Genomic DNA, 24,348 nt, shown 5'->3' with positions numbered 1-24,348 from the left:
TAATTAGTGATGAGAATAACTTTATTATGGGAACAGCATGTAAAGTTCAGCCTGTAATGAGACATTAGATCAATCCCAACTGTCCCCAAGGTCAAAGTTGAATGAGGTTGTTGAAATGCTTATATAATGTAAGATGAAGAAGAAAAGAACAAACACCAGGGCTACCTTCCAAATCACATACTTTTAAAAAAAAACTTTAGTTCATACTTCATCTGCCCTTACAAAGTATGTACTGTTGCATGCAGTATGCATTCAATTGGGACGAATGGTGCCTTCAAATGGGGTCGTGTTTACCCAGTTCACGAGAAGAGTCCATATGAACGCCCCCCTCTTGTGGTATGCACGACCTCGCAAGTGGAAAGTTTCTGAAAACTCTGGGTTCACGAGTTGTGATGTGTTTATTGATAGAAATGGCGGAGGCCATGGAAGTTAATTTTTCGGTACATAATAAATTAATATATTGTAATTTTAGTTGAATATTGTTTTTTTCATAATTTTATAATATGTCTGAGGAAAATGTTGATATTCCCAACAACCTCATCTTTTTTCTTCTGTCATTATGTCTTTGCATTTCCACCATTATGTTACCCGCTAGCTGGCTGAATTGTTATCCTCTGTGACTTCTAGACGCCGACAGTAACATTAATATTGCCGTTGCTGAGCAGCGTTGTTCTCACGACTTAACCAACACCAAGCATATTGTGTACACAACATCCCATGTTGTAACCCACGAGCTCACGAGTTTCATTTGAAGGCACCAATACTACTTTGTCATACAGAGGCAAAGTCCCTCCCCTTCCGGTGGACTCCATGGGACATTATTTCGTTCATATTTTTTCCGAAATAAGGTCCCATGTTGGTCCACCACAAGGGGCGGGTCTTCGCCTCTCTACAGAGGGCTCCAGGGATAAAGTATTTTTGTAGGCCAACCAGGAAGTTAGAATCACCCTGGTTCCCTCAAAAAAAAGCCAGTGGGATTTTTCCGTTGAGTTTTGGATTATTGCAGAAAATAAACTCTGTAGTAATAACATGTTCATGATATTTACACGTTTCGTTCAGCAAGATAATCTTCACAAATGAACATCACTTTTATGATTTTTGAAGTAATCGCCACAAGTAAAAAGCTAACATAGGCTATAAACAAACTACACCATGGTCTCATGAACGCGAGTATACACGAGTATACACAACGAGGCTGTAAAGGCGGACGAGTCGGCCTGATGACATTTTGTAATCTCATTTAGCCACTTGTTAGCAACCGCCTTTTTTAAGACACATAAGTCTTTCGAAATTCATGAGTGGGGTATTTGTTGATGTATTTTATGTCATAGAGCAAAATGTTAAAATCTCTTCAGCTTGTGTTAACCACAGACCTTATTTCAGGCTTCTAACTAAAAACCCATTCAAAAAACCCATTGACTTTGAGACGAGAGAACCGGAAGTGCATTTCCGGGTTACAGGACTCATTCCTGCAGCACTCCATAACATTGCGCCTTGAACTTTGACCCTCTTGCTCATATATCTGCTGCGCAAAGGATTGTAGTTTAGAAAAGTCAGAAAAGCATGCTGGCTTGCGGATACGGTAGGATATCCTGGTATTTTAGGTATACTGCATTTGACATACTATGTATTAGGACCTACTAAATATTTTTCTGCCATACTAAATAGTATGGTAGTATGGGTATTTGAACGCACAGTAAGAGTCGACACACAGCGATGTTTTGAGCTGAATGCTAACGTGTGCATGCTAACATATCGCCATAGACTGTAGTCTATGATGTGTTGGATTTATTATGTACAAAAGTGCTTACAATGACCTGAAATAACCTGATTGTTGGATTTGTTGTGCATGAAGTGTTTGCGAGGACAGGGAGGAGGCACGTTCTGTTCTTTTTTCAAGGTCAAAGAGAGAAAGGAGTCAGAAGGAGATAACAAAGAAGAAGATATGCAGCAGAGACATCACGTGCCATAAGCTCATGAATATTACTATTGTGTAAACCATGAATAGGCTGGATCAGGGATAGCTCGGGGTTCAGACTTCACGAACTGACCCATGCACTGTATGTTGTCAGGGACACGTTGATTGGATCCAGATATCTGTAAACTCTTTTATTTTTACTTATGCAACATTGATTGTTCGGAATAAATTGAATCATTATGCTTTAACTCATCTGTTTGGAAATTCTCTTTGTCACACAAGATTAACCAACACGTAACTGGGCCTTGACCTCTTGGAGGTAGAAGGCCAGTTCCTTCAGATACTCGCAACGACAAAGATAACATGCTGATGTTTAGCAGGTGCAATGTTTAACATGTTCACCATCTTAGCCTAGTGTGTTAGCATCCTAACATTTGCTAATTAGCACTAAATGAAAAGTCAGAGATCGACAATAAGATTATAATTCATCCTAAAGCGGACATGAATGTCTGTTCCACATTTCATGGCAATCCCTCTAATAGTTGAAGAGTAATTTCACTCAGAACCACAATTGTTGACCTGCTGGTGCCGTCTGGACCAAAGTGGTTACAAGACAAACTTGTGACTTGTAATCAAAAGACAGAAATACCACAAAGGTCTACTTAAATCTCACTCACAGGTAAATGCTCCATGTTTTCATTAACAATCCAACATAACGGTGAAGAAAAACTTTTTGTGTTCACATCTCCTTTAACTCCTTCCCATTGGTTCACAGCCACCGCGCGGCCTCCGCTAGCAAAGCAAAGCAATCCTCAGTTCACAGTTTTAATTTATTACAGAAGCTCTCAGATATTAATTACTCGGTGGGGTTTACTGATAGCCAAATAATTAAGTTAATGAAGAGGAAGTAAAGCAATCAAAAGCCTGATGGTGATGTCACACGGGCCCATTTTAATTTCCAAGAGCAACGGCATGATGAGTGTGTGTAACTGCGGCGGGGCGTTTTAATGGCCACCCATGTAAGGCTTGTGATTAAAGATGGTGTCATTTAGCCTCTTCTCAGACCACATGTCACATGTTTATATAGTGATTAAATGCATTCTTAACTGGCTGGACACACACACCCAGTGTCAGTGTTATCATGTAGTAGAGACTATATTCAGGATGTATGGCTTCCACTTAAATGATTAAAAGTAGTACTTTTCACAGGTTTATTATGAATGCAGCTATCGGATTGAGGTTTCTTTATTGAGTCCTGATTGAACCCCAGACATTAATTAAAGCTGAATGGCCACCGAACTAAAAGTAATGTCAATACACTTTTCAAAAACAGTATTGTTATGACAGTAATCTATGAGAGACCTTTACTGGAGCAGTGGTTTAGTAGTTTGATGGCTCTGTTGTCTAAAGGTTTCGGCAAATATGATGATGTTTGAGTATAAAATGCAAAACCATCCACTTATATTATTGACTATATGTGTATCACTAACATTTAATTTTTTTTTATTTGTGTTTCTGAGTAGTTTATTAAAGCAAAGACATATTTTTGTATCCCAAAATCACAAACGTATTTTGTTGTTTAATTTGGAGGATCATATTCTGTGACCTACACAGGGAATTAATACTGCCCCTGCAAATGTTTTTATTATAGTTTACACTTTATTGCATGCACTATTTTGATATATGTCTATCTAAACATGGTACCACCGTAGTATTTATGTAAAGTCACAAGTTTTGATAGCTGGGATTTTGGTCGAAATTTGTGACCCGTCAAATTCTGTGACACAAGAAGATCGACTGTAAAAAAGACCAACGTGTCGACCAATTATTCCCCCTGCCATGTGTTAGTGCGCTCTACCCTACAGTTTGTGCCATTTATCAAATGTTACTATCTGTTATCTGAATATAAAGGGTCACAATCTTTGGTTACTCACAATTTGTGACCCTGTTTAAATACTGTGGGGCACCGTGTTTGGTAACACATATCAAAATAAAGCATGAAATTCTCTATCATAGGTTTTGTTTTTTGTTTTTCGAAAAAAAGGGATCAACCCTCAGCAGAAGGATGGGAAAATGTAGATCCACACAATCAGAAATGCTCTGGAGTAACTTTGCGAGCCCAGCCACTGTTCTGTCTTTAAGGGGTTGAAGCAGGCTCAGTTTTCAAGCTATAGATTGAAGATGAAGTTATGCAAAATTTTGGCATGGCAATTTTAAAAGGGGTCCCTTGACCTCTGACCTCAATTTATGTGAATGAAAGTGGGTTCTATGGGTACCCACGAGTCTCCCCTTTACAGACATGCCCACTTTATGATAATCACATGCAGTTTGGGGCAAAAACTGTGCAATTTTTTGCTTGCAGTATAACTGTGGTTTTTCACCTATTCTAAAAATGGTGTATTTGAATATTTCTACATACTGGGGTCCCTAAACAGTCTTGGAATTACATAAATTGGGTATCACTGTAAAGCTGAGACTCTTGTGGATCAAATGAGCCCAACTGTATTCATGTGTGATGATGTTAGTCCCCATAGTAGCCATTTCATTGTAGTGAAACCATTTTTTGAAACTTGACCTCACTGTATAAAATGACCTGTGGTGACCTCTAGGATAATCACAGCATCATGAAACTTTACAGCCACAAACTAGAGACCTAGAGCATTCAGAGGATGATGGCTTTACTAGCTAGATTGACAATAAGGGGGTTTCTGAGCAGTTTCCACAACAGAAGTGCTCACCATCCAATTGCCAAAAAATGCACTTCTTGCAGAAATCTCCAAATGTTAAAAAAAGTTTTTGATATAAAATCATAGCATCTCTTTTTCTATGGTGTTCCTCAAGGTCTCTGTGACGTTATGTGGTATTTTAGAGGGATTAATGATAATTTTTTATCAATTCTCAAGTGGTAAAAAATGGTTAAATTTAGCACCAAATCTGTGCAACAAATGGTATCAACACAAAACTTGCTGCAACAATTTATAACATAAGTGAGCAAGAGGATTTACCATCTCAAACTTATATCATCACGTTCTACGCTCTAATATACGTTCACAATGTATTTTAATTCATTAATTCACTTATTAATTCATCTTTATTTATGATTTATGACCAACTTGACAGTGCTGAGCTGCATCTCAAATTAATCTTCATGTTCCCAGCTTTCAGATGATGTACACCACTTCTATGTGACATCTATTGTTGACCTGCTATCTACCCCTTAAAGACCCTGTGTAGCCCCCTAAAGACCCTGTGTACACCCTAAAGACCCCATATACCCCCCTTAAGACCCCGTGTACCCCCATAAATACCCTGTGTACCCCCCTAAAGTCCCCTGTACTTGTGGGTATCAGAGGGTTTTGTGACAGCACAGCTTTAACCAACCTGGTTAAGGTGATGCAGCAGCATCAAATAACCACATTAACACTTCCAGTTACTTGTTTAACTTAAAGGACTTTTCATTGACCTTTTTTCAGATTTGATTTAATAAGGCTGAGTAGAATCCATAACAAGCTTTGCAGAGTGAACCTCGATCAAACTGCAGCTTTTAATTTGGCTGATGAAAAATCATGCGAATCGATAGGAGCTCATTTAGTTGTGTGACTTGTCAGCTGCATGACAAACGCCATTTGGCCTGTTTTATGACACAGGCCCCTCTGACACAGTACAAAAAATCACAGCTAATTGATAAAGCATGCAGCAATATATGGAGGTCATTGATTCCGGTTTCTCCTCTAATTTAATCTGAATACAGCAGTCATGTTGATTAAAAATATCCCTGTGTGAATTACTGCTGATAATGCTGTCAGTTCTCCAGACTAAAGTGCTGACTGCCCTCAGCTGCCTCTTTCTTTCTCTCTTTTAACCAATAATGCTCAGTGAAACCTCTGTGTGTGTGTTTCTATAAAGATGTTTCAGTGTCTATTGAATCACTCAACTCAACCCTGAGATGTCAAACACTGAGCTGTTACCAGAAACTCCCTTTTTCATAGTTACACAAATAAATGGGCCTCTTTTTTCTGCTTTGTTGGATTATAAATCAGAGAGCCCCTTAAAGATATTTTACACCCTGTAGTTTAATCAATCAGCAAAATGTCGCTCTCATTACGTAAATATGAGCAGATTGTGCGATCTTTTAACGTAATCACACGTCTTGGTGCAGGTTTCTCTGCTGGCCTGCTGGCACTTAACTAATGGCCGAGTAGAGCGCTGAGTGACGGGACAATAAATACACATCTGTCCGACTGAAAACAAGCTCCCAAAGCAGCAGAAAGGCACCGTTTTTGGGCCAATAAAGTTTATTGAAAAGGCGGTGTATTCATGAGCGTCCTTTATTGTTGCAGGAAATGTATGTTACAGGTGTTTTACCAATTATAGATGAGCTTCTTGGTGTCAATGTAACCTTCAATAGTGCTGATGAGCACAAATATTTAACCAAGAAAACATTAAAAGTCTGCGTTTTTTTATTGTAGGCTAAATACATTTTATCCTAAAATAAAGAATGCACATACACAAAAAAAAAGGCATTTATCTCGATTTTTTTTTCATAGTCACATGTTAGTCACATGTCAAAGACAATTTTTGCAACAGTAATGCAAACAGCACTTTACTATGGACATAAATGCACTTTTCTCTGCTGCTAAACACGACTGCAAATTGGGTGTATGACTGCAAATTGTGTGAAATTGTGTGTCTGAAACGTTTACTTATTTTATTCTTTTATTGTTATTTTTAGGTATGTTCATTTTAATACTTATTTATTCTATACTTTTTTTAATGCACTGACGGGAGCTGCTGGGAGAAACAATATCTCGTTTCCTTCTGTGTATGCAAATACTCAGTGAAATGACAATAAAGTGAATCTTGAATCTTGAATCTTGAAGAGCACCAAAGATTTAAAGAATAAAATATGCACAAAACTTAGTAATTAGGAGTAAAAAATATTGCTCAGAGTCTCAAGTTCAAGTTATTTATTTATAATATGTATAATAATTACAGAGGCATTCGTTTGCAATGAAAAGTCTCAACAATGCTTATTAAATATGTATAAAACAATATCTGAAAAAAGAAGGAAGATCACGTAAGTAAAAACAAAACGAGAATCTAAGAGTGCAAGTTAAAATAGGAATACAATAGCCTATAATATAAAGAAAATATAAAATAAAGTATCAAAAATAGAAGTTGTGCAGATAAAACCATGTTCGGTTTTCTGAATCTGCTTGTTTGATTTACAGAATATGATTGTACAGGGAAAACATTGCCATTAAAATAAACTAAATTAAATAATAACACCTTTTCTTTTCTTTTTTTTTAAAGGAAAACATTGCCAGAAATAATAAAATAATTATTCAACTATAGCAGGTTTTGTCTTTAAGCTTTTTGTGCGTTATCTATAGTTATAATAATAATGGTCCAAAATTATGTGAAATTTGCATTGTTTTGAGTCAAATACCTTCAAATTTCCTTCATGGGAGGTTGAAATCACGGCTGTTTGCTGCCCTCTAGTGGCGACAGAGAGGAACTGATAAACTAGTCAAAGTAGCGTCAATGCAGACATTATAGCATATTCACACTTCCGGTGGATCACTTCAAAATAAAACCTTCAACCTACACTGTGGGACGACGGGTTATAGTCATGGCAGTGATTGGCTATAAGCAATAATAACATGACAAATACACGATATGATATAAGATACAAGGCATTAACAATAAACCACCGCTGTTAAATCTAAGGTAAAAGGAAAAAAAATACTAGCCGGTGGTACAAAGCAAAGAGATGAGCTGTGTATTTATAATCATAGTGTTTACTGCCCTCTAGTGGTCACTGTGAAGAACTGCAATATTACATTCATCAAGTTGGCATCAATGCAGCCTTGTTAATATAATTACCCCTCTGGGATATGTACACTTTCTTAGCACATTACACGATGCAGGGCTTTATATTGTTTTTATAACAAAGTATATATTAGAAATACAGATACTATTATGAACATATAAATGTGTTATTGATACATCTAAAGAATATAATCAGTATTGATAACTGTATTATTCCTAATAAAGTCTGCAATGGCGCTAGCTTGTTAAACTCTATGATGCAGTTTCTACCTGTGACCACTGGAGGGCATTATATTCAGATTAATTATGTATTGTCCTCTGTAAACAAAAAAACACTCACAGGGCAACAGGAACATCCTAACAACATAACACAAAAGCAAAACACAAGGCTGCTACAGTGTGCCCTGACTGGCTGTTTAAAGCAGTAAAGGCTGAGGACAAAAAAAACTCCTCCAAAAGTCATTGTTTTTGCAGAGAAGTTGTCTGTTTCTGTAAACAGATACATATTAAAACTTGTGATTTTAAATACACAGGTCAAGTTAGCAACAGGATATTTTAATTAACCAGTTTAACCTGAATAAAGTATATTTTTTCAAGCATTATCAGTTCCTGAGTCTGCCTCTATGATGGTAGGAGATGTTGATCTGTGTATTTAAAACCACAGCTGTTTGCTGCCCTCTGGTGGTGACAGTGAGGAACTGCTAAACTAGTCAAAGCAGCGTCAATACAGACGTTACAGCATACCCACACTTCCGGTATGAACTTTCAAAATAAAACTTAAGTTGCTTAACTTGCCATAAGCAATAATTTAATAATAATAATTATCAACTGTGACTGACCTCCAGCGTCCCTGGTGAAGAGATTCAACAGCAGCTCTGCACATTCATCTCACTCAGCCTATACTGTCATGAAAGTTTACCATATTAAAATGTGGATAATAGGTGGTGAAATAATATTGATCTAAAATGTAAAACTGTTATTACTTGCAGACATGTAAAGTCCATGTGCATGTCCATATTTCTCAAATATGTGTTTTTATTTATAAAATACTTTCTGGTGGGAATATTCCTGAACAAGACCTATTTTAAAACAAATTCTCAGGTCCATTCTTACTCAACCCATCAATCTCTAGATCTTCATCCTCCTAAATTCATCACTAGTAGGGGTCAATATTCGATAAGATTTAGGGGAACCAAATTATGGAGTAGCTTTTCACATCTATCAATAAACTGTTCATCTGTCAAATGTTTCAAAAGTCATTTAAAGGGTCATTTAATTGCTGTCTTGTAATTGCTTTTCCCCATGTTGTCCATGTAGGGGAGAGTGGGGTAAGATGAGCCAAATTTTACTTATGCTGTCCTCGAGGTTAGGAAAAATGAGACAGAAGCAGAATGAAAACTTGAACCTTAAATTCAGGATCTCTCCTATCAAATGAAATGATCAGCATGCATCCATCACAAAGCTGTCTGGAAAAAATGACCTTCCCAAAAAAAGTGCTCCTGTGGCTCAACTTGCCCCAGGTAAGGGGTAAGTTGATCCGAGTCAGTGGGTAAGTTGAGCCATCGTAGGGTAAACTGAACATCTGAGTTTTTAAGTTTAAACCTCAGCATAAGTGTGTTAACAAACAGTTTCACAGTTATGAACTTGTGAGAACAAACCACCTGTGAGTTTCAAGACCATTGAACAATCAAAATATCATTCAATATTCGACAATATTCCAGTCGTCAAGGTTGCAGTGAAATATGAACTGTTGCTCCCTCCTTGCAGTTCCTCCAGCCTTTTGAGGTTGAGGTAGCTCCTTCAGCACATCACTCAGTGGAAAAGATGCCTCATCCTTTTCCTTGAATACAAAGGTGGGCTTCTCACGTCAAGTGTTCCCCCGGATTCTTCTGAGAAATCTTGCACTCACTTCGTTGCCCTCCAGGCTCTCAACCAAGCCAATGTAATGGTAGCTTCTGCCTTTGGATACAAAGTTTACTATGACAAAGTCACCAACTGACAGATCTGAGATGTCTGATTCACTTCTCTCATCATTAGAACTCTCATCAAATGGGATGGCATCACACTCTCCTCAGAACTGCTGTACGCTGTGATTTTCGTCTTGATCTTTGGTTTGACCTAGGCCTACCTGCTAAACCCTGCTCTTTCCAGTTGGTGGGGACAGGAAGGTTGTTCTTTCTGCCAATTCCAATGCCAGTTCACAGCATTTCTTTGGAGTAAGGCCGTGGAACTGTTCAGCCAGTTTCTTGATATGGTCTGCAAGCTCCTTCTCTACCTCCTCTGTGAGGACCCTCTTTGCCTCTGTTGTTCCACTGTAACCAACTGTTTTTACTTCCTTTATCTCCCTCTTCTATAAAGGTTAACACATAAAAAAATCAAACCAAGTTGTGTAACACTCAACAGTAATACCATTTTATACATCAGAGAATTAATTTGGTTAATTTATGGTGGGGTAAGTTGAGCCAGTGGCTCGGAATAACAGTAGAATATTAGTGAGCCAGTGGCTCAACTTACCCCATAACCTTTGGCTCACTTTGCCCCATAGCTACCATTTTGGAAAAAATGGCCCAGTTTAGCAATTCAGGCTAATCTTTAGCGAAGGGATTAACATGGTGTTATATCTTAGTAAATCACCAACATGTATAATGTATTTTTTTAGACCTGGATAAATTTGCTTTGACCTAACAGTCATTATTCCTGACATGCAGAAAATGTACTTTGACTGGGAAAAAACTGTTTTTGGTGTAAAAAAGTACTTACTACTTCTCCCATGTGCTTCACTTCATCACAGCAAGATAGAAATGATGGGTACTTCCTGAATTTATGGTCACATGACAAAACATAATCACAGTTGCCAAGATACAGGGGGTGGGTCAACTTACCCACTGGCTCATTTTACCCCACTCTCTCCTATCTGTTTTTATGTTTTTTATTTTTTCCCACTCACAATGTTGGTTGGTTACAACAATGTTGTGTAGTCTTAAATTGTGCAAAATAAATAAATAATACAAACATAAATAATAATGTGTGCCCTCGTGTGGCAAAACAAAAGAAGACACTTGGCCTGACGACTCAAAGTTCAGTATAGATTGACTATAGAAGCAGAAAGACATATTGAATGTTTGTGCAAGTAATACTGCAGTCAAGGTGACCAGCTGATGATCTGTCCATACTCTCAAATATAGACTGTTTCTGCAGCTTTTAGTTTTTATCAAGCTTCCTCAGATATAAATGACTAAAAAACTAATTTGTTTGTTGATGCACAAAAAATAAGCTGCAATATAGCTGCTGCAAAAGACATGGTCTCATAATTACAGTTTTAGATAAATAGGCTTTGGCTCCTTTGGGCTCCTGTGGGTGCGCTTGTGTTGCCTCGGGGGGCGGGCCGTCCTCAGCGGGGCGGGGTCTCTCTACTCCTGACCTGAAGCACATGATGAGGCGATGAACAGCGTGTGGTAGTTTTTGTTTGAGCCTGCACAACTTTCCTCTGCAGAGTTTCCTGGTTAAACTGAGTGCAGCCTGCAGATATAAACCCGCTTCTCCTCCTCTCAGACTGCAGACTAACACGGTGACCGTCAGCATGGCCTCCTCACAGCTCGGTAAGAGGGGTTATTCACATTTTAATTAACTCTGTCGTCATTATAAAGTTTAGTAGTGCGACATGCAGGCTGCTAGCTCTGCTGCTAACATTAGCCAGCGTGGTGATCTTTACCTCGCTTTAAAACACATCTTTACTTCTCTTTTTCTGATTGTATTTGTTCCTCCGCAGCTCTTCTGAGTGTGTCAGACAAAACTGGCCTGGTGGACTTTGCCAAGAGGCTGGTGGATGTTGGTCTGTCTCTGGTCGCGTCAGGAGGAACAGCCAAGGAACTGCGGGATGCTCGACTGGCTGTCAGGTTGGTGCTGAAGTAGTCCTTCAAATACAACTTAAAGGTCCCATATCATGCTCATTTTCAGGTTCATACTTGTATTTTGTGTTTCTACTAGAACATGTTTACACGTTTTAATGTTCAAACAACACATTATTTTTCTCATACTGTCCGTCTGAATATACCTGTATTCACGCTCTGTCAGAAACGCTCCGTTTTAGTACATTTCAACGGAATTGCGTTGCTAGGAAACAACTTGGGTCCACGTGTACTTCCTAACAGCTGACGTCATTCACATACACTGCAACAGGAAATAACCTGGGACACATTTAGAATGTTTGTTTAAAACTGTAAAATTGTCTACATATTGTAGATTTGAGACATCACAAATGTGAAAGCTTGTTTCAAACGCTCAGTTTCTGAATACATGTTGTCTGTATTTCTCTGTGGATTCAGCGTTTTGATACTTTCACAGTATTTATATATCACTTAAACCTGCTTTATGATATAAAGACATGAAAATCTCACTTTTTACAATATGAGATCTTTAAATCCAGTGTTTGATTCCCCACAAATTCACTAAATCTAGCAGCTGCATATGGGTGACCTAACCTGTCAGTGTCTGTCTGTGTGTGCCAGGGATGTGTCTGAGCTGACTGGACATCAGGAGATGCTGGGGGGTAGAGTGAAGACCCTGCATCCTGCCGTCCATGGAGGCATCCTGGCCAGAAACACCCCCACTGATGCTGCAGACATGGAGAAGCTGGGCTACAGCCTGGTCAGGTGAGCGAAGCACAGCAAATGCATCTAAAACACACTGAAATGCACATTTTAAAACAGTCACATCTGTATGTTAACATGGTGATATTGAATGTTAACAGCATGCATGACCTGTGGCAGATCACAAGCTGCTAATATGGTTGGAGTTTAGACTTGCTTTGTCCCATTAGGAAACACGTGCAGTTGATTTAGCGGCTGGTTTATTGGAAAACTGCTGCTCCTGCTGTAAGCTCGTCCTGTGACTCTCATTTGTTTAAGACAAGAAGGAGAAGAATGTGATTAGATAAAGAGATTTCACAGTTTTGTCATTGAGTGGGGTGACTTGAGTCTGTGGGGAAGTGGAGCCACCCCTTGTTTCTGGGCAACCATAGACAAAATTGGTCATGTGACCACACAAGTCATTCATTTTACTGACCCTGTGATGGAGAGAGGCCCTTATGACACAAGCACATTTAGGTTAAAAAAACATCATTTTGACATTCAAAGGGATTTTTTTTTTTTTATGTTCAAGGATTCACGATTCTTATGTCTGAACAATTACAGACAAGTTTGAAAAAATGTCCCACATGTGGTAAACTGGGCATACACTGTAGGATTTCAGCCCGTTTCTGGCCCGAATTTTGAGCCACACGATTCATTTTAGAGTCGGACTGAATTTCAGCTTCGTTGGGTGTCGTTTTTCTGACATGTCAGAAATATTTGGTCGGCCGTCCACAGGCTCTCGCACAGTTGAAGCAGAGCCACGAGCCGATTCCCCAACGTCGGTGCCTTTTTCTGCTTTTCTTACAGTAATCAGAGCGTAGCTATCAAGATAACAATGTAGGCTACAATAGATATAGTAAAACGTAGCTCGCTTACCTCCAATTCTCTCTGCGAAATGGAACCATACTGTCCACGGCTTCTAGTCACCTGCGAGTCCATATACGCCGGCACCTCTTTTCTTTCTTTTTTTAGACGTTTCAGCTGACAGGATGGTACAGATGATCAAGACAGCATGTTTCTGCTTTGTTAGCATTGTGACCCGTACAGACCTCTGCTTGCAAACAAACTCTACCTGCCTCGGAGCTTTCAAACAAATCTTTGTTGACAACTGTCAACTGCCAGAACGCTCCGCAGGGGCCGACGGGCTGTTTTTCACACGTACAGTGTGAGCACTCAGGTCGTGGCTGACGATCGGACCGTACAGTGTGAGCACATAAATTGTGACCTTTGGCTTTACATCGCAAACGATCTACTTGTACAGTTGGAGTAGGAGTTACACAACAACATTTCTAAAATCGTACAGTGTATGTCCAGCGTCAGTGCTTTAAGATGTTACAATATGAAGCTATACTGTTAGCACGACGTTAGCTCTAAACTGCCGAATGATACGAGTTTGTTAAAAAGTAGGGAGTGGGGCGATATGAGCCAAAAGGCCTGCCAAATGTTGAGCCATTCATAGTTATATATAATTAGATTGAAAAAAACGTGCTGCTTTCAGATTCTCAAATGTGAGGATTTGCTGCTTTTGTCTGTTTTATAAAACTGTAAATTGAATTTTTTTGTGTGTTTTAGACAAAAGAAGCATTAGAAGATGTCACCTTTGCTTCTGGGAAATTGTGATGGGCATTTTAAACTATTTTTAGATATTAAAGATAAAACAATTAATTGATAAAATAATCAACAGATTCAATAATTGTTGCCCTAGCAGTTAGGGCTGCACGGTTTAGAAAAAATATCTAATTGCGATTATTTTTGAGTGATATTGTAATTGCGATATTAGAGGGAATGATCATTTTTACTTCATTATTCTCATTTTCATTGAAAAACATATTAAAATAAATATGGTGGGATTTTTGCAGGGATCTGTACAGAACAAAGATGTCTTAAGTCTGTAGAATATGATGTGTAGGTCAGGACGTCTCTGCGGCTCCACAATATTTAATTTAAAATGGTATTTTGACGCACATTTAGCCTTTAACAAATATTAAGATTTCAATCAAATTTTGAATAATTGTGCAGCCCTACAGCAGTTAGATTTTGGGACAGAGAAGCCTGCAGTTTAATTCACCTAAAACGATAAAGTGGATGAAAGGACGGAGAGTAGTCTAACTCTATATCAGAGCAAGTGTTTTTTTATGCAGCCTTCTGAAATGAACACCTGTGGATTTAATAGTGTAAATTTGAGCACACAAGGGTCCTTGTGCACGATACCTCACATGTTCTTTCTAATCTTTGTAATTGCCCAAATGATGGCCCATTTTCCAATCATATCTTTTAAAATTTTAAGGTGAAACAACTCATCAGTCCATAAACGTGAACACCCTGTGAAAGCTATAATTACAAGAAGTGCAAGCCTTACCTGTGTCACTGTGTAAGAATTAGAACAGTCGCCCTAAATATGTTCATGATGTGTATTGTGTTGCGGTAATGTATGGATGCGTATTTTATTTAATTTTTTCAAACAGATGATGAATTCTTCTGAAGAATACGACATTCATTATGTATTTTCTCTTTAAGAGTGGTGGTGTGCAACCTCTACCCGTTTGTGAAGACCGTCTCTAAACCGACTGTTACAGTGGAAGATGCTGTGGAGCAGATAGATATCGGTGAGTTGTGCATCATATGAGATTGTGTCCAGAATGTTAAGCTTAAAATAATACTCGTAATGCAGGGCAACCAAAGATTAACGTGTCAAATTGCAAAAAGCAATTCGTTCTTCTTTTACACCTCTAATATTTAAAATGCTATGCTTTTTACCATGTGTATTTTTCTTTCTTCCCAGGTGGCGTAACTCTGTTGAGAGCCGCGGCCAAGAATCATGCTCGGGTCACTATAGTGTGCGATCCGGCTGACTATTCGCTGGTTGCCAAGGAGATGGAGGATTCAGGAGACAAAGATACAACCCTGGAAACACGCAGGACTCTGGCCCTCAAAGTAACGTATTTCTTTCTATCTTTTCCCCACCATTTAGCTTGCATGTACATGAACTGAATTTGTACAAGGCTGGAATATTTAGGGTGATCTTTTTTTTGACTGAAGAACATCAGTGTGCAAAAAGTATTGCACATTTTGTTTAGGGGGGGAGGGGTTTATTTTTAAAAAAAAGTAGATTTAAGAGCTCAAAGTATGTCAGTGTTCTAAAATCCCTTTTTTTATAAACAAAGTAATTTGTGTCTTTGTAATGTTTTACATAGGTTGTGTAAAATTTCAGGCATTTCATTACTAGGGGTGTAAATCACAAGTTTCATCATGATACAATATTTTATTGATTCTTTGGACAACGATACGATATTTGCTGATATCTCAAAGTTTGCCAAGATAAGATTTCGATTAAATTCAGGGGCCTGCGATCGATATGAGACAAAATCATATTTCATATATATTTAACACAATTATTTACATTTATATCAACTCACAAGAAGCAGCTAAATTATGATTTTACAATTTTATTACTGGGCTCTTCCCGACATTTAAATGAAAAAAATATCTTCTTTTTAATAAATAATAATACAAAATAGATCCCCCGGTTGTTCACTATAAAGTGCCACATTTCTCATGTTAAAAGGACCAGTGTGTAACATTTAGGGGGATCAATTGGCAAAAAATGTAATATAATATTAATAAGTATGTTTTCTTTAGTGTATAATCACCTGAAAATAAGAATTGTGTTTTTGTTACCTTAGAATGAGCCGTTTATACCTACATAGGGAGCGGGTCTTCTTCAAGGAGTCCGCCTCTTTTGCTTCTCCACTCACGTCCTTCGTACTCACACACTCTACGCACTGGCTCTGCTCCAAACGACCTACACTACTCTTACAATAACTGCCTCTACATAGGGACATTCGCATTTTAGCATCCGCCATCGCAGCTCTCCTACAGGATAGGCACACGGGAGAGGCTTCAGTTGGTTGCAATCTCAACCTCACTGCTAGATACCGCCAGATCCTACACTGTTACTTTTATGTGCAAATGGTTTTTATCAGTTAACAATTTCAAAATAGAGACGTATCTTAAAGATGACGTTATGCACCAATATTTTCACTTTGCATCGATGATATTGATCGTTGAATCGTTACACTCCAACTCTGTTTAATCTCAAATCATAGGCTTTTTTTTTGGCAGCAGCTTTCCTTAAAAAAAACCATTTATTTTGTTTTGAATCCAGAACCATAAAGCATTATATTAGAGCTGAGAGGATTAGTTGATTGACAGAAAATTAATCTGCAACAACTTTGATGATCGTTTAATTATTTGTTTTGTCAAAACTGCGATGGTTCCAGGTTCTCAAATGAGAATTTTTGCTTGTTTTCTATGATAGTCCCAAACCCACAGATACTCAGTTACTGTTAGTTTGACAAAACAAGCAATTTGAATATTTCATCTTTGGCTTTTGGAAATCATGATCATCATTTTTCTTACGAGTTTGATGAGATGTGTTAAATGGACCGGGACAAACTGTTTCCTGATTTGCTATGTCACAATCCTGAGCTGGGTTCTCATTTATAACCGTTGCTTATAACCGCAGCTGTGGAGCAACGTGGCTGTTGAAATCATCATCATTGGGTTGTAGAAATCTAAGGTTACATAGAATAGCAGAACAGAGCGCCAATATTTTGAATAATATCTTCTAATAGTGTGCAGATATCACCAAGTACAATATAAGTTTTCATAAAGTTATTGTGTGTAAAATCGCTGCAGTGAACAAGACACGACTTGTTCATTTATGTATGGTTTATTTGATAGGGACAGATACAGTATACATAGACAAACAGCTATCTGATGCTCTTATGTCTCTAGTGCGCCACCGCGATGTGCCACACACACTCTGCTACCTCAAGTCACCTCCACCCGGCACATCTCTCACCGCCTGCACGTAGATTGTGTAAATTAGCAAAGTGAGGAAATAAAGCCAGTGACAGCTCTCCCACAATCGTTACTCTCCATATCCTCATTATCATTATTAGTTATAATCATAATGCAGGCCATGTTCGCCATAAAAACTTAAATAAATAAATAGTGTTCACCTCCCAAACTTCCTTTTTTAAATGATATCCAGGGTGGGGGATATTATTGATTGTCGCGATCATTTTGACAAGTGAATCGATCAGTTTGATTGCTGTAAACATATAAACACTGCGGTGACACTCGTAACATGCTGCATGGTGGATGCACTGGCACTGCAAGGACAACGTGAATGGTAGAATGAGGAGGGAACGAGTGTTCAGAGACAACCTCACCCACAAGCACCCCAATTTCTGTGTCAGAAAAAAAATGTTCTTGGTCTTCCTCTCGGTAGTCACCGTGATTCAACGTAAAGATCCAACAGGCTCATTACTATGTCCAAAGAATGCTCCTAAAACATTGGATATCTGCATAGCCCACATGTCTTAATCTGAAAATGCTCCATTTGGAATAAGGCCTAATTCTAAATATCCAAACAGAATATACTGTTTACACGACACGTATGAAATTCCAAATATTGTCATATTCGGAATAATAGTGGAATATTAGTGTGCATGTAAACATAGTCATTGTGTGTAACTACCAGCCTTCATTGATCTTCTAATAACATCTACTCAAACATCCGTTAATCCTGCCCCGTCACTGTTCAGACTTGTTCCAGTCTTCTCTCAATATTGAACAAAGACTCTCAGTTTGGAATAAGAGGTGACTCTTGCCTTTGGCTTTTTAATGAATGAGCAGGCCTTAAAGTGATGGTTGCATAATAGTAACCTGTTCCAGATTCTTATGTAACATAAGGAACAGCCAGGAGGTTTCTGAAACAAATGTCAGTCAATATAGTTAATATGTTCATCATATGACTCTGTTTAGATAATTCTGCTTTATAGTCACTAAATTGTTTCTCTCTCAGTACTAGTTTAAGCCTGGTCATGTTAATGGTGTTTGCTTAGAGATGAGGGTCAATGCAAGACAAAGTCCAGTCAGTGTTATAACGTCTGTTTAGGTTACAGAGTCTAACATGATGACTGACTCTGTTTAAGCTCCGAAATTGTTGCTTTACTTTGGGATGATACCTAAATAGATAATGCAGAGTCATCATGACCGTGTATTAAATTCTTGTGATACATTGTAAATGTTTTTGAGGTTTATAACTCTGACTTTGGTACACATTAGAACAGTGGTTCTCAACCTTTTTTGTGTCAAGGACCCCTAAATTGATACACATTAGGTCACAGATGGCAATATTTAGCTTCAGGGACCTCGAAACCATCGAAAATATATTGGTTGTTATGATTAAAACCAGAATTCTATACTTGTCAAATACAGTTCAGGAAATAACAGTGGACTATGATCAGAATAGTCACTGACTCTTACTCACTGAATTAAATAGTGAAAATAGCTACTCCCCATTTTTCTGGGGACCACCTGGAAAATCCCTCAAAGACCCCTGGGGGTCCCCGGACCCCTGGTTGAGAACCACTGCATTAGAAGATGATGTATTTTTTTCTCACCAGAGTCTATTTGATGTTCTTTGCTCTTCAGGCCTTCACACACACAGCACAGTATGACGAGGCCATATCGGACTACTTTCGTGGACAGTACAGCAGCGGTGTTTCCCAGCTGTCTCTGCGCTACGGCATGAACCCTCACCAAGCACCCGCCCAACTCTACACCCTGCGCCAAGCCCTCCCCCTCACAGGTAGACCCCACATCACATCACAACTGTCTCAAGTGACCTAAATGTGTCAGCGTTAGCATTGTTCAGTGGTTTGTCTTTAACGGAGTGATTTGACAGTTTGGGAAATGCGCTTATTTGCTTACTAGCGGAGGGTTAGATGAGAAGATTAATACCGCTCTCATATTGGTCAGTTAAATATGAAGCTACCACCAGTAGCCGGTTAACTTAGCTTTGCACAAAGCCTGTCAATGGGGGGGTAAACGGCTAGCCTAGCTCTGTCTAAAAGTAACAAAGATAACGAAATCCAACTGGATTGTTTTATTTTATACAAAACCCAAAGTGTAAAAATGACAATTAGCCATTTTACTGAAGGTTACGCCTGGCAACTACTCACTATAATAGCAGATTAGTCCAGCAGATTACCATCTGTAAAACGGCACATTGTCATTTCTACACTTTTGTTTAAATGAAACAAACGATACATAACATGTGAAGTAGTCAGTGTTGAAGGTGCTGGTATCTTTACACATCTTCTAACCTAACTTTCTGCCAGAAACTGAATAAATGTAGATGATAAATAAAACAGCTGGGATTTTGGCAGTAGTGCCCTGTGAATATATCCCTTTCACCCTAAAATGACCATGTCAGAGAACAGCTGATAAAAGAAATAAGACAGGAGGAGAGGGAGAAAACTACAAATAACTTCTCCCCCTCTCAGTGGTCAACGGTTCCCCCGGCTTCATCAACTTGTGTGATGCTCTGAACGCCTGGCAGCTGGTCAGAGAGCTAAAGAGCACCCTCGGCATGGCTGCTGCCGCCTCCTTCAAGCACGTCAGCCCTGCTGGTAAGATGAAAAGAGACATGCAGACACACACTTTGAATTTGACTTTAGTGCCTTAACTGTGAAAATGACTCTTTTCATGTTTCCTCTGAAGGAGCTGCAGTAGGAGTTCCTCTGACTGAGGAGGAAGCCAAAGTGTGCATGGTGCACGACATGCTGAAGGATCTCACCCCGTTGGCCACGGCCTACGCCAGGGCAAGAGGGTCAGACAGAATGTCTTCTTTTGGAGACTTCATTGCTGTGTCAGATGTTTGTGACGTTCCCACCGCCAAGATTATATCAAGAGAGGTAAAATCGTGAGAACGTATACAGAAGAAAACAAATGAGTTGGTTGTTGTTTTTTTGTTGCTGCAACATTGCTTTGCTCAACCATGATTCTATTTGCTTGCTCTCAGGTGTCGGATGGTATCATTGCTCCTGGTTATGATGAGGAGGCACTCAAGATCCTCTCCAAAAAGAAGAATGGCAACTACTGTGTGCTTCAGGTGAGAGATTTCTATCATCATCATTTTGTATCGGTAAATAAGGATGATTAGAATGAGTTTAGTTAAGATTTGTGTTTGATTAACAATGTGTTTGTCCCAGATGGATCCAGACTACGAGCCTGATGAGCCTGAGGTGAGAGTGTTGTTTGGTCTCTATCTCAAACAAAAGAGGAATGGAGCGCTCATCAATAAGGAGTTCTTCAATAACGTTGTTTCCAAGGGCTCGGTGAGTCACCGTAGTGTATTTATGTCCTCATCCTGCTTTGTCATTTTAAATAATTCTTTCATTATTGAGGCAATCCTATCTAAATGACAAGTATTCACCTTTTTCTGTGTCCACAAGCTCTCGGAGGAAGCTCGACGTGACCTTGCTGTGGCCACCATCGCTGTCAAGTACACTCAGTCCAACTCTGTCTGCTACGCTAAAGATGGACAGGTAAGAACAGGCAGATAAAAGGAGGAGAGAGGAATCTGAATGAGCTATACGTTTTATTTTTTTCTCTAATGTTTTGTCTTGTCTGTGTCTTCCAGGTTGTTGGTATTGGTGCCGGTCAACAGTCTCGTATCCACTGCACACGGCTGGCAGGTGACAAAGCCGATAACTGGTGGCTGAGACACCACCCTCGTGTCCTGAACATGAAGTTTAGCGGTGGTGTGAAGCGAGCGGAGATGGCCAACGCAATCGACCAGTATGTCAGCGGCACCATTGGAGAGGTAAGGAGGCAACAATGGGCAACAGGCACCCTAAAGTTAAAGCAGTAGTTAAGTTTAGTTGTAGGATTTTCGTTTTATAGAAATTAAAAATTTTTGAAAGAATAGCCATTCAGTGTATTTACCCGTGAAAAGCAAAAGCCATAGACCACCATGCAAAAATGCCCAACTTTACAGCAGAAATAAACATGCTTACAGCTAGTTTCCCCGTTCATGACAACTGTAGGTGGTGTGATATTTTTATATAATTCACCTGTTTTAAATTATATTAAGGCTTAAAGTTATGCATAATTAAGGGCGTGGCCAATTTGAGTGACAGGTGGGTGCCATACCAGCCATTAGGTGTCTGCTAGCCAGTGTGCGGGTGTTGGATGATGGGCTGCCGCTGGATGACCTCAGTGCCCGCATCAGTTTGCAACGGGATATCGGGATCTGTAATGTCTGTGAAACTTGGCTAAATCCTGGAATACCAGATAGCACTATTCAACCGTGACTCTTTTATACCGATCTGACAGAACAGAGGACTCTAAGAAAAAAGGAGATGTGTGCTTTATGGTGAAGAACGTTAAAGCACAAGTTGTAACGTTATCTCGTACAATTTCATGTGACTGATTGATTTTTTTGAAGAAGTATGTGCTCCAGTTATTCAGGTGTGTGAAATTCTAACATCAGTATTTTTAATTTATATGTTAGCTCCGGTACCAACCAGCAACCAGGAGCAACAATACCACAGGGTTAACGTTGACCGGCTACTCGGAGTAACATGTGGCCTGTTCTCTCGCATGGTATAGCTTAGCTTCTTAGCCTTAGCTAGCTTGGTAGCTTTGAGCTACGTGGGTGTGTTTTAGCCGCCTCAGCTCCATCCACGCTGCACCTCTTTGCCCATTTTTGGATTAGCTGGACTAGTCACTGCCAAGATGGCGATGGCGGGGGCCCCCCACTTTGAGCTTCATTTTTACTCTTCAGCTGTTGATGTCTGATGTTCAATGCCATGTCAAGTTCGAGAAACTGAGAATAAATGAAAAGTCCTGTATTGTGTGTATTTTTGTGTTGACAGGGCCCAGACTTGGAAGTTTGGAAGTCAAAGTATGAAGAGGTACCCGAGCCTCTGTCAGAGACTGAAAAGAAGAACTGGATCAGCTCCCTGCAGGCTGTGGCTGTCAGCTCTGACGCCTTCTTCCCCTTCAGAGATAACATAGATCGTGCCAAACGGGTAACTATAACACATCTTTCACAAAAGCATGGGTTCATACTATACACACTTTGAATGGAAATGGCCTGCAGACACCTGCTGAAATCATATCTTTTGGAAACTATTAACTCTGAAAACAGTGTACTGACAAGCTTTCCAACCATCTTTTCTAACGTTTCATCCCTCTGTGTGTCTGTCTGTAGAGCGGTGTGGAGTACATCGCAGCTCCAGCGGGCTCTGCTGCTGACCAGGTTGTGATCAATGCCTGTAATGAGCAAGGCATCACTTTGGTGCACACCAACCTGCGGCTCTTCCACCACTGAGCACCTCAACACTTCTCCAGCTGTTCTTTAAACGCAACTCACAGTTTCATTAGAATGAAACTCTTTTTCTAACATTGCTGATACTCAAAACATTCCTACCCTCATAATGCTGAAGTGTAGAGGTTCCAAATGCGCTGTTTTGTAACACATTATCTACATTCCTTACTCGATCCTAGCATTAGAGAGAGATACACTAACTGTTAATGTTCATTCTATGTCAGTTTCAGTGTGAAATAAAGTGTTGATGACAGTTCATGAGTATTTTGTTTGTTTTTATGCCTCTGCGCCGGCAAAAGCCGTGGCCGGAGGAATTGTTTTCGGGTTGTCCATCCATTTGTCCATCTGAACGAACAGTCAGTGCGTCTCATTCTCATGAGCACGATATCTCACGGTATCCTAGAGGAAACCACTTCAAATTTGGCAGTTTATGGCATACTATACTGACTTTTTGATGGCATACAATAATATGACTTTTTAATTACATTTTTATGACAGGCTATGCTATAACTTTTGTATGCCACTTTTTGACACAATATACTACGACTTTTAAGACTTTTGAATGACATACTAAGACTTTTTATGACATAACTGTACTATGGCTTTATTTAACTTTTTTCAACATTCTATACTATTACTTTTTATGACTTACTAAACTATTGACTATTTTATGACTACTATACTGTGACTTTTTTCAACATACTATGCTGACTATTTTATGACTTTTTTGACATACAATACAATGATTTTTTTCAGGATACTATACTATGACTTTTTTTTTTTCGAAATACTATACTATGATTATTTTTTTAACATACTATAATATGATTTTGTTTGACATACTATACCATGACTTTTTTTCAACATCCTATGCTATGAATTTATTTATTCAACATACTATACAATGACAAATACTATGCCTTTTTTTCGACACACTATACTATGACGTTTTTATTCTTTCGACATACTATACTATGACCCATTATTTTTAAACATGCTTTACTATGACTTCTTTCGACATACTATACTATGACTTTTTTAGTCTTTCGACATACCATACTATGACTTTTTTTTTGACATACTATACCATGACTTTTTTTTAATTTTTCGACATACTATACTATGACCCATTATTTTTAAAACATGCTTTACTATTACTTTTTTTTCGACATACTATACCATGACTTTTTTTATTCTTTTGACAAGCTATGACTTTTTTTTCGACATACTATACTATGACTTTTTAAAAAACAATTTCAACATACTATACTATGATTTTTTTTCATGAAATTTTTCGAGATACTATACTATGATTTTTTGGGGATATACAATTTTATAACTTTTTCATTGACCATTTTCAAAATACTATACCATGAATATTTGGACTTTCTATGACTTTTTAGATAAACAATATGACATTTTTGTGACGTTTTTCGACCTTGAGTCTCAACACTTTTTTACATTGTGTTAACACATCAATTCAATCTTTTGTAGTGTACATTAAAGTAGGGCATCCTACTTTCTGTTTACATCCCCCAAGCCTCCAAATCATAGGAACTGTAGTTCCAAAACTCAGAAGATTATTATCTTCCAAAAATAAATAAGACAAGACACAAGACAGACACTTGGATCTTCATGTGTTGCCATGGATGACAAATCAGTGAGGACAAGACAGGACATTACTTATAACTGCTCCCCTCCCCACAGAAAATCTAACTTGTGAGATGTGGGTGTGTGGACACCATCTGAGCAGCAGGGAGCAGTATATTCTCAGTGTT

General features: G+C 38.8%; 1 protein-coding gene across 1 annotated transcript; it reads left to right on the top strand.

Annotated features, from left to right (window-relative positions):
• Positions 1-11,182: 11,182 nt before the first annotated feature.
• On the top strand, positions 11,183-22,826 carry atic (5-aminoimidazole-4-carboxamide ribonucleotide formyltransferase/IMP cyclohydrolase). The gene is made up of 14 exons (XM_074619052.1): positions 11,183-11,349; positions 11,520-11,646; positions 12,259-12,402; positions 14,899-14,987; positions 15,164-15,315; positions 18,886-19,042; positions 19,740-19,865; positions 19,957-20,150; positions 20,258-20,347; positions 20,448-20,573; positions 20,691-20,783; positions 20,879-21,061; positions 22,116-22,271; positions 22,454-22,826. Exons 1-14 carry the CDS (start codon positions 11,331-11,333, stop codon positions 22,571-22,573), a joined length of 1,776 nt encoding a protein of 591 aa, XP_074475153.1. The 5' UTR covers positions 11,183-11,330; the 3' UTR covers positions 22,574-22,826.
• Positions 22,827-24,348: the final 1,522 nt, after the last annotated feature.

The sequence above is a fragment of the Sebastes fasciatus genome, chromosome 2, assembly GCF_043250625.1.
Source record: "Sebastes fasciatus isolate fSebFas1 chromosome 2, fSebFas1.pri, whole genome shotgun sequence".
NCBI classification, from domain to species: Eukaryota; Metazoa; Chordata; class Actinopteri; order Perciformes; family Sebastidae; genus Sebastes; species Sebastes fasciatus.
The sequence above is the reverse complement of the archived record's forward strand: the minus strand, read 5'-3'. Positions and strand labels throughout refer to the sequence as shown.